Here is an 18,833-nt window from a genome sequence, read left to right as displayed (position 1 = left end):
CCACCATTTTGTTAATGCGAAGCTATATAGTCTGACCACATAGAAACTCGGCAATTAGCAAGATGCAATTTGCCCATTCTAATATTCGTGCTAACAATGACCAGTTATCCATTCCCCATTGAACACACTTCTAATTATGGCTTCCTGTCCTATATCATGAATAAGCATTTCTTGTAAAAGGAACACACCAGAAATCTTTTCAGTTCATCAGTTTCTAAATGTTAATAGTTTCCTACACCTGTCTTTGCGCCATTTATTTAATTTAATCACTCACCTAGCTCGAGTTGCTAGGTGAATGAAATATCTCTCCTGAAACTGATATTAGCAGTCTAGAAGGAAACTTCACTTTTTAACAGGCTATAGAATTCATTCTTTGATGGATCTGTGTCTGAGCAATTAAAGGAGGTCTCACCCAGGCCCTAGCTTTTTAAAATATGTTAGGCAGAATGAAAGGTCAATGACCTGATACCTTAACTCTACTTCGCTCTCCACAGATGCTCCCTGACCTGAATATTTCCAGCATTTTCTTTTATTTCAATTTTATCCTCTCCTTTTTAAAAGTGCGTGCATAATTACCTGAAAACAAACGGGAAACTGGCAAATGGATACTGACTTGATGCTGAGAAACACGATACTGTACACTGTCCAATGTATGCCCACACATACTCAAAGTGATAGGCTGTTCACCATCACATGGCCCACTCTGACATTGTAATAAAACAATCAAACACTTCCGGTAGGCTTCAATAAGAACCCTTTCCTGGAATAAAAAGGAAATGAAACAAGATTAGTTTAACAAAATATTAAACACAGATCACAGATATACTGATGAACTGAATTGTGAAGACTTCAGTTTCATTTAAACAGTATCTCTTAGAAGCAGAGACTCTAACGGGAGTTTCGCAAGGATTACAAAATAGTGCTGAAAAATTAATTTCAGTTGTGATAAGAAAAGTTATCAAAATCATAATCGGCTAATTGTGAATAGATTGGAACCTGCAATGGAAAAAACACCGAGAAGATGCCCTACATATCATTGTTGACAAAGTGCTTACAGTATTTTACACATTGCAACTTCTGCAGATATCCCCATCCTATATCTAGCCATATCGGAATTAAGTACATTTGCTAACAATTGTTTCCTTTAACATTTGTTTTCCTGCAAACAAAATTACTATAATTTTTGGAGTATATGTTTCAGTGGAAGCATCCTATTGTAATCAGTGAAACAACATTGTGAAGGTTGACACCAGTGGGCCAGCATCAATTGTTTGATTTTGAAGTGCAAAATTAAATGATTCAGGATAGAAACTTAGTAGATCCTGTGTGTGATCTTAAAAAAAAAAAGTGCATTGCAATATAATTTCCCAAAATTTTCATCTAATGAGCAAAATCCATATGCATTTATTCCAGACTTGTCAGAATGGAATTACAACTGTATCATATCTAAGCTTGCAGTACTCAATACTGGAAATGGCTCGTGAGAACAGAAAAAAATGTTCTATTTGTCAATGCTATGTCAACTGGATAAGCACAATGAAAAACGCTAACTGGAAGAATGCAGAAAAGAGAACTTCATAGAAGAATTCAGATGGATTTGGTACAGCTTTGGAGGGTTAAGGTATTGACCATATTACACTGCAATCTTGTATATAGGCAGATAGAGGCAGAATTAGTTTTGTGCATAACAATAAATTAAATTTGTTTCATATAAATGTAAGGCGAAAGTAGAAAGTGCAGTAAGCACCTGATGAAAATACCACATCTAATACTGAAGGCTGTTTCTAGCGATTCAGGGATCGAGAATGAGGGGACATAGATACAAGATTAATGCAAGAGATTTAGGATAGTGAGCAGCAGAAATGGTTATCCAGAGGATTGTGACGCTATGGAATGCCCTAATGATTGAAGCAAAGACCACGTCACGTTTAAGAATTTGTTAGATAAGTAAATAAAGGGAAAAAGGAATAAAGGGATACGGGAACAGGGCAGGCACAAGGGATTCAAATTACGACGTGTATAGAGGATAAACACCAACTGTGAGGGGTTGGGCCGAATGGCTCGTTTCCAGGTTATAACTTCTAAATAATTCTAACAGCATTAAGCATCTGTTCATGTACTTTAAACCATGTAGTATGCTTCAGTCTTCAAACAAGTATTCCACATAAATAAAAAATAAGTCTCAACTTTACTAGAGCAAAAACAATACTGTGTAACTTAGGCATTATACATCGAAAAAAAAACTTTAAACAACATTTCACTTGTTCGTTTTGCAAAATTTGTGCAGTACTGATAAAACTAAAATTTGACATGGAAACCTAAACTTATGAGATGAAGTTGTGTATTTGACTAGGTTAGTTTTCTTACAGAAACGTACAAAGCAGAAGTTTGACTTGGGAATAAAAGCCTATCCAATTTCTCCTGTTCCATAAATAATGGTTCAAACCAAATTACTTTTCTCTATGTATATCTGCCCGAGTGTAGGTTTTCAGATTGGTTTATCCTAACAGTGCGCTAACAGCCAAATTCTTTGCAGTAACGAATCAGATTGGAGAATTACATCCCAAAAAGCAGGAGTCAGCTATCGCACCGTACCAACTGAAGGTTTAATCAAGTTGAAATCATCATTTTAAAGTTGTATTTGAATATTCAACTACTGTAAACACTAAGTTCAAGGTCTGGGCCACATAATGCCTGGGCTCCTGAATTAGCAAGGAGTTCAAATTTATGAGTAAGAGATGTCAACCATTTAAACGTTAAAGATTATCTTTTAAAAGACGTTGTCCATGAGCAACACTATGCAAGATGAAATACTACGCTGAATTGAGACTTACATCTGAGGCACACCATTCCTGCATCATAGAAATAATGTGTGTGAGCTTCATCTGTAATGTAAATGCTGCTTCCCACTCTGGTTCCATCTCTATGTGTTGACCAACTTGTCTTGTTACTGGATCCATTCCCTGCAAAAGACAAGAAGAAATTTATGGAAGACACAAATGTTAATGTGAACAAGTCCGGTTAAAAATTTAACAATTATTGAGTGTATAAAAGTAGCTCGTGACTTGAAGAAATAGCTAAGTGAAATGGATTGTAAATTAGACAACAAACACAACTTGCGTTTATCCAGCACCTTTAATGTAATAAAATGTCTCATGGCGCCTCACAGGAGCATTATAGAACAAAATATGGCACCAAGCCACATGAGGAGATATTAGGGAAGATGACTGAAAGTTAGGCCAAAGAGGTAGGTTTTAAGGAGTGCCATAAAGGAGAAAAAGAGAGGTGGGGAGGTGAAACAGTTAAGGGAAAGAATTCCAGAAGAGCTTAGGGCCCAAGCAGCTGAAGGAATGGCTGTTAACAGTGAAGCAACTGAAATCGGGAATGCTCAAGAGGCCAGAATTAGAGGAGCGCAGGTATCTGGGGGTTGAACGAGATTACAGAGATAGGGAAGGGCAAGGCCACGGAGGGATTTGAAAATAAGGATGAGGATTTTAAAATCGAGGTGTTGCTTTACCGGAGCCAATCTCAGTCAGCGAGCACAGGGGCGGTAGGTAAATGGAACATGATGCAATTAAGGACACGGGCAGCAGAGTCTTGGATGACTTCAAGTTTATGGAGGGTAGAATGTGGGGAAGCTGGCCAGGAGTGCAATGAAATAGTCAAGTCTATTGGTAACAAATGTATAGATGACGGTTTTAGCAGCAGGTAAACTGTGGCAGGGCAGAGTCAGGAGATGTTACAGAGATGGAAATAGGCAGTCTCAGTAACAGTTTTGATACATGGTTGGAAGCTCACTTCAAGTCAAATATGACATCAAGGTTGCAAACATTCTAACTCAGTCTCAGGCATTTGCCAGGGAGGGGGATGTATTCAGTGACTAGGGAACAGAGTTTGTAGCAGGACATCAGATAGGGCAACAATTTGAAGTAAACAGTTCAGAAGAACACAAAAGGAGCAGGAATAGACAATGCATGCCCTCGAGCCTCCTCCGTCCTTTAATACGATCATGGCTCATCTTCTACTTCAATTCCACTTCCTTGCCTGCTCCCCATATCCCTTGATAGAAGTTTTTATTAAAATCTTGAACATAAAACAATCAGCTTTTCTTTTTTTTTTGCTGCTGAGAATGCATGATCATAGTTAGACATACTGAGCACCCAGAAACAGCCACGAAATTTGTGAGTTCTGCTATATGTTTTAACTGACATTCAGACTCAGTCTTGTACAGGGAAAATGCAACCATTTCTGGCACAAGAGGCCAACTTAAGAAATTTGTTAAGCTTATATTTTATCAGACCAGTTTCTACATTGTTTTGCCACATTTCATAAGCTTTGGCTTACAGTACTTCTTCACCTCTCTCTATCATCAATTCAAAAAAAATTAAAGCAACAGATAGGAGCACTTCACCTCTGCAACTATTTATGACATAAGAACATAACTTAAGAACTAGGAGCAGGAGTAGGCAATTCAGCCCCTCGAGCCTGCTCCGCCATTCAATATGATTGTGGCTGATCGCATCTCGGCCTTAACTCTGCTTCCCTGCCTGTTCTCCATAACACTTCAAACCCTTTATGAATTAAAAATCTGTCTATCTCCTCCTTCAATTTACTCAATGTCCTGGCATCCACCGCACTCCAGGGTAGTGAATTCCACAGATTCACGACCCTTTGAGAGAAGTAATTTTTCCTCATCTCTGTTTTAAATCTGCTACCCCTTATCCTAAAACAATGACCTCTCGTTCTATATTGCCCCACCAGAGGAAACATCCTCTCTACGTCTACTTTGTCAATCCCCTTAATCATCTTGTATACCTCAATTAGATCTCCTCTCATTCTTCTAAATGTTCAAGAGTAAAGGCCTAATCTGCTCAATCTCTCTTCATAAGACAAACCCCTCATCTCTGGAATCAATCCAGTGAACCTCCTCTGAACTGCCTCCAATGCAACCTCATCCCTCAAGTAAGGGGACCAAAACTGTGTGCAATACTCCAGGTGCGGTCTCAGTAATGCCTTGTACAGTTGCAGCAACACTTCCCTACTTTTGGACTCTATTCCTTTAGCAATGCCAAAATTCCATTTGCCTTCCTTATTACCTGCTGTACCTGCAGACTAGTTTTCTGCGATTCAAGCACAAGGACACCCAGATCCCTCGACACCAAGGCACTCTGAAGTTTCTCTCCATTTAGATGATAATTTGCCTTTCTATTGCCTTTGTACATCAGAAAATACTTTTCTATCAATTTAAGTTTGAAAATATACCACTCTGTGTAGCAAGTCAGTACGGTCGTCTTCATTCTTCCAACAGAATCATCATCCACACAGCACTAGAACAGACCAATGCAACCAACAAGAAAATCACAACATAAACATCCCTTGAAGTGTTTTGGCATCAGTGGCTGTGGAAAAGAGTCTCTCCTGAGCATCAATTATTATGTGCAGAACAATATAGTAAATATATCACAAAATTACTGTTTCAAAAGGGATAGACTACAGCCAGTTAGATGAATACATGTAATGTAAATTAAAACAGAAAATGCTAGAAATTCTCAGCAGCATCTGTGGAGAAAGAAACTGAGTTAATGTGTGTAACGTATGCAATGGAAAGAATATTTCTAATCATAAAACAAAATTAATTTTACAAGGCAGGTAATTCTATTTCCCATCTTCATTGCAACATAATCCATAAACATGGATCCTTATGCAGTATTAGCCCAAGAGGAGAGTGCTTGTCCTTCTCAATGAGGAGACCATCACATTCAGAAACCAAGCAAATCCTTACCAGACACATCAAAAGCTTTGTTTTGGCCATTAGCCGATGCTAAGTTCACAAATGTCCCCAGCATGTTTCAAAGTGGCCCAAGGAGTCAGTCTTCCCATGATAAGCAATGTTATCTCATAAGAATGCATGCCTCCAAAGGCATACTCCAAAATTCTAAAGCAGCAAATATTACATGATCAGATGGTCATCCATTAAGCCTCCTTTTGTAATCTATGATTTACTGGCAGACTTATCCAGAGATGAGGATTTATGGAATTGACATTCAAGCCACAGCTAAGGAAATGCAGATACTCTAAACACAACACAAAACACAGGATATTGAGACTGATTTCACAAAATACAAATTTGTTCCATTCACACTGTAGAGACTTTGGGGTAGGAGAAGCACTGCTTAAACTGCAATAATTTACCACAAAAACCTATCTCTTTCAAAAGCCACGCATTCAGATGGAAACTGACTGTATCAAGGTGCAGAAATTGCCATTCCAACCAAGAAACATGATCCAATGTGGATCTGAATTTAACTCAGTGGCATATATCTGTTTAATCTGTTGCTTGAAAGCACTTTTGTCTTGGAGTCAGAAGTTGTCGGGCTCAAGTCCCACTCCAGACACTTGAGCATAAAATCTAGACTGATACAGCATTGAGCGAGTGCTGCACCGACACAGATGTCATCTTTTGGATGAAACATTAAACTGAAGCCCCATCTGCCTTCTCAGGTGGATGTAAAAGATTCTGTGGCACTATTTCGACAAGAGCAAGAGAGTTTTCCTGGATGCCCTGGCCAATATTTATCATTCAAGCATCACTAAAATAGATCATTTGGTCATTATTCCTGCATGATGTCGGCTACACTTCAGAAGTACTTAATTGGCTGCCAAATGCTTTGGATGTCTGGAGGTTGTGAAAGGCACTATATAAATGCAAGTCTTCCTTTGTTTATAGAATCTCCCAGTGTAATTATTTCATTGTTCACTGATCATCTGTGTTCCCTCTAAACATACTTTTCACCGAATTCTGCATACGGATTGCCGGAAAGGTTAACTATGTACACAACTGTTGTGCTGCTCAACCATTAGCTAACATGTCAGTTCCAACCGAGGTCCAGAAGAGCCAAGAAAACCGCCCTCAATTCCAAATGGTCAATATGTTTATGAAATACCTTTAAAGTTCACCAGCCTTAAAAGTGGGCTGGTAATCACCAATTGCTCACATTAAATCCCAAGTAAAAAATGACTATTTCACACTCTGTCTGATTCTGCCAAATGATTAGGAAATCCTTTCAAGGCCTTGTCCCTTCTTAATTCTGAAATCTCCAGCCCCCTCTGAGATATCTGCGCTCCTATAATTTTGGCCTCTTGGGCATCCTCAATTTTAATTGCTCCACCACGGAAGGCCATGCTTTCAGCTGCCTGGGTCCTAAGCTCTGGAATTCCTTCCCTAAACCTCTCTGCCTCATTATCCTCCTTTAAGATGCTCCGTAAAACCAATCGCTTTGACCAAGCTTTTGGTCATCACCTTAATACCTCTTATATGGCTTAATGTCACATTTTGTTTTTTTTAACACCCACGAAGCACCTTGGGACATTTTATGTTGAAGATGCTATATAAATACAAGTAGCTGTTGCTTTTGAGATTCAGTTGGGAAACTCATATACTGCACTAACAAGGATATTCTAACTCAGCTAATTTAATGACCTTATACTGGGCACCTGAAAGTTCACCCTCCTTTCACTCAAGTAATCTCAGCAGGACATGCTAAACTCCATTCTGTATAACTCCAAGATGGATGAAAAGACAATCCATTGATGTTCTGGGGGTTCGCTCATTAACAGAAGGTCCCAGTTCTGAGGACACCAAAACCATACATGTTCAAACACCATGCAGGGTGAGGAAAACTGACTTAAAATTATTAAAGAAATTGTCTCAATCTGAGCAATGGTATAAAAACATTCTCCAACATATTTCTTACAAGGAGTTTTAGGCAGCATTATTAAAATTGGATTTTTAAAATGAGCAGGCAAGTTGTTCATATTTGAAGAAGGAAATATTTGTCCCTCAACATCATAAATGTAACTTAACACTACAGAAGGTATAGTCCTCTGCTCATACTCCTTCCTACTATGTTTTGTTCTGGGTTCCCACTCTTCAACCTGTAAAAAGTACCTCCCACATTTAAGACATATCCAGCTTTTCCACCTGGATTAAGAAATTATTGTCCTTACTGTACATGCCCAAGATAGGACTTTCAGTTTTTAATGCTAGTTTCTTTCCTCTCCACAAACGCCCCAATTCTCTCAAGACCCATGGATATTAACCTTTTTTCAAAAATGTGTCCAGTATGACATTTTCACATGCACTTGGCAATTCAATCATATTGGCCTGAACCTTCCTACTGTTGAAAGGAACACAACCAAAGTGCGAAGGTCTACATGCACCTGAAAAGTTATTCCGTGGTCTTGTTCAGCTGGATTTATTTAAGCTATGCAAGCTAAGGAAAAGCACTTCATAAAAACAAATCATGCTTTTGTCTTTGCATTGTTCTGAAAAATTAAGTGTGATAAGAAAATTTAATGGCAATAATACATTAAGTTGAAATTATTTCCATTTGGAATGAATTACCTGTTTATGTCCTGACATTTTTTTTTTGAAGTAAAAATTCAGAACCAACCTGCATGCGTTTTAATAACTGCAAGAAGACCTCAAAGCCTTCCAGAAACTTCTCCCGTAGTTTGTCTGTCCACTCTATGGGTTTGCTAACCAATACATACCTGTAAAGAAAAAAGCACTATTAGAAATGGAATTTTAATAAAGTATTTCGAAGAACAGGTACTTGTACTCCATTCCAATGCCAAAAATATGAAAAAATTATTCCTGTCTTGACACTACCAATTGAGTGTGGGTATAAACTCAAGCAAAAAGACTGCACTACACAAATTACAAATGCAGCAATCTGCAAAACGAAGACACTATGGCCTGAAATTTACTAGCGCTCTGCAAATCGTGGTGGCGCGCTTTGAAGTTGGCGGTCTGCCCATGTGGAGCGGCCATCACTGAGCCCTCGTGATATTTCACATGGGGGCCTCATGTAAATGGAGGCAGCAGAGCAGCCGCCCCCGAAGACGTAAAGGGGGTGGGTGCTCTGTCCCCTGTAACGGTGTCAACGCGCAGGCGCCATTTTTAAAGGGCTTCAAGCCCTGACAGATCATTTGAATTTTAAAGGGAACATTACCTTTAATTTAAAATCAATAAAGTTCACATCAAAAGACCCTCTTCCACCACCCCCCACAATCAAACAAATTTATTTCCCTCTCCCTCCCCCCGAAAAACCATTTTTGCCAGACCCGACCTTTCACCCTCTAACTTTATGATTTTCGCCCTTTAACCCTTTCTCACCATCCCCTCAGCCAATGGAAACAGTTTTCTCTGCTCACCGCCCCCCCCCAGCCTCCCCCACGTGAAAATTACAGTCTTCCCCCCCCCCACCACCACCAGTGTCTCACCTCAGTTCCCCAAATGGGGTTCCTAAGGCCAGCGGCCAAAATACTGGCGTGGAATGGTTGCCCGGTCCAGTTAAGTTCATTAACATGAATTTGAATTAATTTTATTACGCAAATGAAGGCTCCACTGTCATGAGGCGAGGGTTGGGGGGGGGGGGGGGGGAACGCTCCAAGGCCTCGCCGCCGCTGGTAAAATGCAGTGGGGCCTTCTCGGTGTGGGGGGTTGAGGCGGGCCTCTCCCGGAAGCATTTTCCGGGCTCCCCCGCCACAACCCCAGACGTCAGAGGGTGTGTAAAATTCAACCCTAAATGTCTTGAATTTATTGATAGAATCTGTTGAATATTTATGATTCAAAAAAATTAAGATGCTTCCACTAATTTGATCACAAAGCATGAAATCACATTCCACATATATAACGCTCGCATTTTCAACCAGATGTTCAAGGAGATAATTGGTTAGAGACAAATCAGAGTGCAAATTAATTTGTGCCACCCCGATAATCAAAGCGATGTTGGGAAACTGGGAGCAAAGCACAAGCTCATCTATATTGAGCAAGAAAAGGCAGAGAAGATTATTTATATTTTTGTAGATCTCAAGGCAGATACAGAAGCCAGCTACATATAAAGGCACACAACGCAGCAAATAAAACGCATGTTAAGTTCAATTTTTTGTGAAGGAAGAGTACTGGCCAAGATACCAGGAGGATGCCCTGTTTTTCTCTCAATACGAATCACCTCAGTTTGACTTCACATCCAAAAAAACAGCACCTCCAACAATCTGCACCCTCAGTTCGACAGTGAATTCCCAGCCTAAATTATATGCTCAAATCCTGGCGTGCTATTCGAAGACAAGACTTTCCCCCCCACCCCTCCCTCCTCATTGAGCCAAGCTAATGCACACACATTTTTATAAATCTGTGGATTTGGGTATACCTCAGATCCATCACTAAGTGTGGGCTTTAGCAAAAATTGCAGATAAAGGCACACAAGCAAGGACATCACTCAGACTAAATAAAATAATTTGAGGTAAGCTAACATGTAGAGATTAATAGATGCAAACCAGTCCCAAAATGGCATAATTTCACAAGTCCGATACAGTGAAAAAAATTGTGGACAAGAAAAAAAAGAGGCAACTAAAAGCAGTAGCTTTCGGTCGGCACAGTGGTTAGCACCGCAGCCTCACAGCTCCAGCGACCCGGGTTCGGTTCTGGGTACTGCCTGTGCGGAGTTTGCAAGTTCTCCCTGTGACCGCCTGGGTTTCCGCCAGGTGCTCCGGTTTCCTCCCACAGCCAAAGACTTGCAGGTTGATAGGTAAATTGGCCATTGTAAATTGTCCCTAATGTAGAATAGGTGGCAGGAGAATGGTGGGGATGTAGTAGGGAATATGAGATTAATATAGGATTCGTATAAATGGGTGGTTGTTGGTCGGCACAGACTCGGTAGGCCGAAGGGCCAGTTTCAGTGCCGTATCTCTAAATAAAATAAATCAATAAATAGAAATTGACGTCTTAAGTTTTAAGAATGCTACAAAAACCTAACATTGATTTCATTGCAAACTTTGTATTAACAGTACCAATTATACAACTTAACATAACACTGTAGTAAAATATAGATTAAAGGAAGTTTATAGCGAATCAGATTGCTACCAAAAATGTTTCTTTCAATTGACTCACCAGATTTGTAACAAGTAACTCAAAATATCAGACAGACTGCTAATGAAAAATTCATTCCCATAATCTCACTGCACAAATTCATCACCAGATATATCTTTGTTGAGCTGCTAATTCTATCACAACACTTTAAAAGTTGATCTATAGTAATGTTGCTGTCAAACTGAAAACAATTATTTTTCATTATACCAGTTCTTTCTTCGATACCTTATATACAATCACTGCAAATTTAATGATGAACAGAGAGAAGCAGGCATTCACTAGGTGCTCTTCCAGACAGCTTTACAGAATACAACTTTATTAGAAGTTACATTTTCACACTTACTTAAGATCACCAATGAGACTTTGCACCCTCCTGAACTTGAAAGCCTGTATGGCTGTATACCTTTCAAACTGAAACCTGCCATGAGAATCCCGCTGTCTCATCAGATGATCCATGAAAGTTTGAATTATGGTTGTCATGAGGTTTTCTTCAGTTATCAGCATGCGAGCCTGAAATACAATCATATTAATTTTAATAGTGCAGTGATGTTTCCTCATGTAGTTATGAGTTGAGGAAGCACCACTAACCCTTCCCACTTCCCCATCCCAAACAAAAATCGTGACACAACAGCATATAAAATAAGGGAAACTGTAAGCCAAAATGTGACGAGAAACTGGACATATAAACACAGAAATACTATAATCAACAACAATGTTAATTTGTGCTTCCTTCAAAGTAGTATTTGGAGCAGAAAAACATAAATCAAAATCCTCAATAAATGCAAATACAGGAGAAAAATACAATATCTATTGCCTGATGAGATAGTACATTTGTAATGCACCATAACAGATTGTTAGGATTTGGCAGGCATTCTCACATTTACATTTTTCAAACACATGGACCAAACAAAGCAACATGTGGAGGTGAAGCCCCACATGTACAAGTGGAAAAATCAAAGGGCAGGTCATCCTTCACTGCTTCTGTATATTTCTTAGTTGCTTATGCTAGAACAGTGGAGCAGATTGCCTATCTGTTCACTCAGTTTGGAGCCAATATCAAAAGGACTATAACACAACTTTAATAAGAAAATACACATGTATAAAATAAGATGTTTGGTGGCACATTGAATTAAGAACCCATTGCTTTTAGTTACCATATGGTGATGAAAATGCTAACATATTGACAGAAATTCTGTAATAAATAGAAAATCCAACTATACTAGTTTATTTACCCAGTGCAACTATTTTATCGAAGTAAATTAGATAAAAGATGTCACATCGTACATATGTGAAAAAAAGCTTCCAAGCGTACATAGCATATCAGGAACTATAGTTCTCTTACTTCATTTGATTGACCAAAAGATTTTAGCACACTCATTTTCCATAAAGCACCCAAATAAACTGCTGCTTAAATTTGGTGGAAACTTATTTCAACCACTTCAGTACTACAAATATATTCAGAACACCTTCAATCACATTTATTTGTATTTCATATTTAGTAACAGACATGGTGGTAATAGAACAGTTTGAGCATGCCCATTCCCAAAGATAGCTATTACTCTAATCAGAAAGGCACATACTACTTGACGAAATAAAACACAGCATCAGACACAGGACTTTTTTTTTAATAACAGAAATGGGAGTGTGCACAAATTCATTGAGGACAAGAAGGTGCAGGGCCATTGGCAAAGCACAGGTAACAGGGCAGTTTTGCAAAGAACTGACAGTCATTGGTAAAATGGCAACTTCTGAACTGCAAACTTCAAAAATTCTGTGGCAGCTGAATTCTTTCACTTTGTCATTCCGAAGTTGAAGTGCTCTTGCTTTACCTGTACCCAAGACTACTCCCACAAAGATAGGTTTTGTTGGGGAAGACAGTCAATCCCTACTTCAACATAGTCAAATTAAATCCAATAATTTTTTTCCTTTAAAAAACAAATCAAATGAGCAGAATTCTTGAAAAAAAATGTTTAGCACACTGATGAAATGACCTGGCCCGTTCTTTTTAAATTTTATGTCCATATAGACAGTTGGAAATAGGAGGAAGAAAAGAAAATTATGCACTGTAACAGTCTTGTGTGAGAAGGAAGATTCATATTTAATCTAGCTCAGAGACACAGTCTCATGGCTGATTAGTAGAACAGGCATCCTCCAGTATGGAGCTGGACATAATGAGTCATAGGGCACAGAAGGAAGTAATTTGGCCCATCAAGGCCATGACCATTCTCTATAGAGCAATCCAATCAGTCCCATTTCCCCATTCTAACACATAGCCCTGTAATTTTGTCAAGTGCCCATGCAATTTCCTTTTAAAATCATTCATCGGCTCCGTTTCCACCACCTCGTGGGCAGAGTGTTCCAGGTCATTACCACCCGCTGCATAAAAAAAATACTCTCTCACATCCCCCCTTGTCCAAAGCCTTAAATCTGTGTCCCCTAGTCCTTGGACCATCAGCTAATGGGAACAAGTCTTCTATGTCTACTCGATCCAAGCCGATGAGAATCTTCTACATCTCGATCAAATCTCCCCTCATTCTCCATTGCTCCAAGGAGAGCAGGCCCAGCTTCTCCAACCTAACCTTGTAGCTAAAATCCCTCATCCCTGGGACCATTCATGGGGACTGAAAAGGATTTATTTTTGATAGGAAACATTGGCAGACTTTTAATTGACACCCAGATGGTACAATAATGTGAACACATTTAGAAATATCATTTAAATTCCATAAACCGAGTTTCTTTTTTTTTCTTCTTTTGGGCCTCCTTATCTCGAGAGACAATGGATACGCGCCTGGAGGTGGTCAGTGGTTTGTAAACCGAGTACAATAAATATATCCATTACAATCACCCACAGGACCTGCCTGATTGGCCATAATAACCAGGTGGTCATTCTAACCAGGATTATCTCGCCAAATTCAACTCTGCTCTATAGTGGTCTTCAGTGATCCTGACCATGAAATACAAGGGGACTACACAAGCACTGCACATATATTGGCTGATTTGAGTGGCTGTAACATAAAAAATATACATATTTTATACACAAAATTTTCCATTTACCTCCACTAGAAGTCTTGTTAACTAGAAACTGTTAAAAATGGCTTTAACAAATGACTGCCCTATAAAGGCAACAAGGTTGGACAACACAGAACCTGGTGGAAATGCTAGCAATGGGGAACACATTTTGGGACACGTTTTGTAATCAAACATTTACAGGAGCTACAAAACAACCAAAACTATGCTCCTGCATTATGTCTTAAACAATGTGGCAGGAGAATCCTTGGTTACATCACTATCCCTGTGCAAGCATCATCAGTAATTAGGCCCAAAATGGGACTTGTGCAGCGGGTTGATACCCACTTAAAACTGAAAACTTGATTCACAAAGGACACACACATAGCATATAGAGACAGATTTCAATCCCATTGATTTGCCTAGTTTTAAATACATATTCCAGTGAACAAAGGACAAGTAATTACTGCTACAATATCCAGAGGGGAAAGGCCAGTTAAACCACCTGGTGTACCATTCAGACTTCCTCCATCATAACCTCTCAATTTTACATCAGTGCGTCTCTCAATTTTTCCATGGTTCTACAAAAAATTGAAATTTCGCCTCCCATCACACACAAAATAGTCATTGATAAATAATACAGAATGGCATTTCAAGAGTTGCACAATCACCTGTGCTGAATGGGATAAGAAGAAACTTGTACAATCATCCTCAAGCAAGCAAATGGATTGAGAAATAAAGTGAGCATGGTCTGTTTAAGTGCTTGAGTACCAATGGTCGTCTCATTCTGTGCTTTTAGTTACTTTTATATTTGAGCTAGACATTACAGTGGTCCAATTGGTAAAAAGGGGCAATCCACAGAATAGGAACAGTAATAGCCCATTCAGCCCCTCAAGCCTGTTCCAAATTAATACCCATGTACTGTTATTAAGCATAAGAATACAGGAATAAAAACAAGAAATACGAGAAATACTCAGCAGGTCTGGCAGCATCTGTGGAGAGAGAAGGTTCTAAAGAAGGATCACTGACCTGAAACGTTAACTCTGCTTCTCTCTCCACAGATGCTGCCAGACCTGCTGAATATTTCCAGCATTTCTTGTTTTTATTTCAGATTTCCAGCATCCACAGTATTTTGCTTTTATTTTAGGAAGAATACAGGACTTATATTCTTTTACCATCCTGGAGACAGATCAATCAAATCACTGCATGCAGGAATAGCTTTAGTTTTACAGACCTTAGGGGACTGATGCATTGCACTGAGCTCACAAGCAGCAGCAAATAATGCAACAAAATTCACTGATGTCATGTCTTCAATGGAGAAAAATAATGTTCCAATGTGCTTCACAGAAGATTGGGTGCCAAGCCTTTCCAGGAGGTTTAGGAGAGATAACTGAATAGTTTATCAAACGGATATACGTTCAAAAGGTCATTAAAAACGTGGGGGAGGGAATGCTTACCAATGAAGCTTAGGCGACTAGATTAGAACAAAGAACAAAGAACAGTACAGCACAGGAACAGGCCATTCGGCCCTCCAAGCCTGCGCCGATCTTGATGCCTGCCTAAACTAAAACCTTCTGCACTTCCAGGGTCCGTATCCCTCTATTCCCATCCTATTCATGTATTTGTCAAGATGCCGCTTAAACGGTCGCTATCGTACCTGCTTCCACCACCTCCCCCGGCAACAAGTTCCATGCACTCACCACCCTCTGTGTAAAGAACTTGCCTCGCACATCACCTCTCACCTTAAACCTATGTCCCCTAGTAACTGACTCTTCCACCCTGGGAAAAAGCTTCTGACTATCCACTCTGTCCAAGCCGCTTATACCTTTGTAAACCTCTATCATGTCGTCCCTCCACCTCCGTCGTTCCAGTGAAAACAATCCGAGTTTATCCAACCTCTCCTCATGGCGAATGCCCTCCAGACCAGGCAACATCCTGGTAAACCTCTTCTGTACCCTCTCCAAAGCCTCCACGTCCTTCTGGTAGTGTGGCGACCAGAATTGCACACAATATTTTAAGTGTGGCCTAACTAAAGTTCTGTACAGCAGCAGCATGACTTGCCTATTTTTATACTCTATGCCCCGACCGATGAAGGCAAGCATGCCGTTTGCCTTTTTGACTACCTTATCCACCTGCGTTGCCACTTTCAGCGACCTGTGGACCTGTACACCCAGATCTCTCTGCCTGTCAATAATCCTAAGGGTTCTGCCATTTACTGTATACTTCCCACCTGCAATAGACCTTCCAAAATGCACTACCTCACATTTGTCCGGATTAAACTCCATCTGCCATTTCTCCGCCCAAGTCTCCAACCGATCTATATTCTGCTGTATCCTCTGATAATCCTCATCACTGTCCGCAACTCCATCAACCTTTGTGTCGTCCGCAAACTTACTAATCAGACCAGCTACATTTTCCTCCAAATCATTTATATATACTACAAACAGCAAAGGTCCCAGCACTAATCCCTGCGGAACACCACTAGTCACATCCCTCCATTCAGAAAAGCACCCTTCCACTGCTACCCTCTGTCTTCTATGACCGACTCAGTTCTGTATCCATCTTGCCAGCTCCCCTCTGATCCCGTGTGACTTCACCTTTTGTATCAGTCTGCCATGAGAGACCTTGTCAAAGGCTTTACTGACGTCCATATAGATAACATCCACTGCCCTTCCTTCATCAATCATCTTTGTCACTTCCTCAAAAAACTCAATCAAATTATTGAGACACGACCTCCCCTTCACAAAACCGTGCTGCCTCTCGCTAATAAGTCCATTTGTTTCCAAATGGGAGTAAATCCTGTCCCAAAGAATCCTTTACAATAATTTCCCTACCACCGGCCTATAATTTCCTGGATTATCCTTGCTACCCTTCTTAAACAAAGGAACAACATTGGCTATTCTCCAGTCCTCTGGGACCTCACCTGTAGCCAATGACGATGCAAAGATTTCTGTCAAGGCCCCAGCAATTTCTTCTCTTGCCTCCCTCAGTATTCTGGGGTAGATCCCATCAGGCCCTGGGGACTTATCTACCTTAATGCTTTGCAAGACACCCAACACCTCCTCCTTTTTGATAATGAGATGACTGAGACTATCTACACTCCCTTCCCTAGGCTCGTCATCCACCAAGTCCTTCTCCTTGGTGAATACTGATGCAAAGTACTCATTTAGTACCTCGCCCATTTCCTCTGGCTCCACACATAGATTCCGTTCTCTGTCCTTGAGTGGGCCAACCCTTTCCCTGGTTACCCTCTTGCTCTTTATATACGTATAAAAAGCCTTGGGATTTTCCTCAATCCTGTTTGCCAATGACTTCTCATAACCCCTTTTAGCCCTCCTGACTCCTTGCTTAAGTTCCTTCCTACTGTCTTTATATTCCTCAAAGGATTCGTCTGTTCCTAGCCTTCCAGCCCTTACGAATGCTTCCTTTTTCTTTTTGACGAGGCTCACAATATCCCATTTTATCCAAGGTTCCCGAAACTTGCCAAACTTATCCTTCTTCCTCACAGGAACATGTTGGTCCTGGATTCTAATCAACGGACGTTTGAAAGACTCCCACATGTCAGATGTTGATTTACCCTCAAACAGCCGCCCCAATCTGAATTCTTCAGTTCCTGCCTAATTTTGTTATAATTAGCTTCCCCCAATTTAGCACCTTCACTCGAGGACTACTCTTATCCTTATCCACAAGTACCTTAAAACTTATGGAATTATGGTCACTGTTCCCGAAATGCTCCCCTACTGAAACTTCGATCACCTGGCCGGGCTCATTCCCCAATACCAGGTCCAGTACGGCCCCATCCCTAGTTGGACTATCTACGTATTATTTCAAGAAGTCCTCCTGGATGCTCCTTACAAATTCTGCCCCATCCAAGCCACGAGCACTAAGTGAATCCCAGTCAATATAGGGGAAGTTAAAATCACCCACGACTACAACCCTGTTACCTTTATATCTTTCCAAAATCTGTCGACATATTTGCTCCTCTACCTTCCGCTGGCTGTTGGGAGGCCTGTAGTAAACCCCCAACATCGTGACTGCACCTTTCCTATTCCTGAGCTCCACCCATATTGCCTCGCTGCATGACCCCTCCGAGGTGTCCTCCCGCAGTACAGCTGTGATATTCTCCTTAACCAGTAATGCAACTCCCCCACCCCTTTTGCATCCCCCTCTATCCCGCCTGAAGCTTCTAAATCCTGGAACATTCAGCTGCCAATCCTGTCCTTCCCTCAACCAAGTCTCTGTAATAGCAACATCATAGTTCCAAGTACTAATCCAAGCTCTAAGTTCATCTGCCTTACCTGTTATACTTCTTGCATTGAAACAAATGCACTTCAGACCACCAGTCCCGCTGCTCTCCGCAACATCTCCCTGCCTGCTCTTCCTCTTAGTCTTACTGGCCTTATTTACTAGTTCCCCTTCATTTATTTCACTTGCTGTCCTACTGCTCTGGTTCCCACCCCCCTGCCACAGTAGTTTAAACCCTCCCGAGTGACGCTAGCAAACCTTGCAGCCAGGATATTTGTGCCCCTCCAGTTTAGATGCAACCCGTCCTTCTTGTACAGGTCCCATCTGTCGCTGAAGAGATCCCAATGGTACAGATATCTGAAACCCTCCCTTCTACACCAGCTGTTCAGCCACATGTTTAGCTGCACTATCTTCCTATTTCTAGTCTCACTGGCACGTGGCACAGGGAGTAATCCCGAGATTACAACCCTGGAGGTCCTGTTTTTTTAACTTTCTACCTAACTCCCTAAACTCCCCTTGCAGGACCTCATCACTCTTCCTGCCTATGTCGTTGGTACCGATGTGTACCACAACCTCTGGCTGTTCACCCTCCCCCTTCAGAATGCCCCCTGTCCGTTCAGAGACATCCTCGACCCTGGCACCAGGGAGG

The 18,833-nt window shown here is 40.7% G+C and overlaps 1 protein-coding gene across 2 annotated transcripts in view; it reads right to left on the bottom strand.

Annotated features, from left to right (window-relative positions):
- The window catches only part of ubr2 (ubiquitin protein ligase E3 component n-recognin 2), a 177,306-nt gene that overhangs the window by 72,563 nt on the left and 85,910 nt on the right, over window positions 1-18,833 (bottom strand). For both annotated transcript variants that reach the window (XM_068045124.1, XM_068045123.1), the window contains exons 12-15: window positions 11,277-11,443; window positions 8,454-8,553; window positions 2,835-2,963; window positions 577-760 (exon numbers count right to left, since the gene is read on the bottom strand). In XM_068045124.1, the coding sequence (XP_067901225.1) occupies window positions 577-760; window positions 2,835-2,963; window positions 8,454-8,553; window positions 11,277-11,443 (580 nt within the window). The remainder of the gene's footprint in view (window positions 1-576; window positions 761-2,834; window positions 2,964-8,453; window positions 8,554-11,276; window positions 11,444-18,833) is intronic.

The sequence above is a fragment of the Heterodontus francisci genome, chromosome 13 (genome assembly GCF_036365525.1).
Source record: "Heterodontus francisci isolate sHetFra1 chromosome 13, sHetFra1.hap1, whole genome shotgun sequence".
NCBI classification, from domain to species: domain Eukaryota; kingdom Metazoa; phylum Chordata; class Chondrichthyes; order Heterodontiformes; family Heterodontidae; genus Heterodontus; species Heterodontus francisci.
This window is presented reverse-complemented; position numbering and strand designations above follow the sequence as displayed.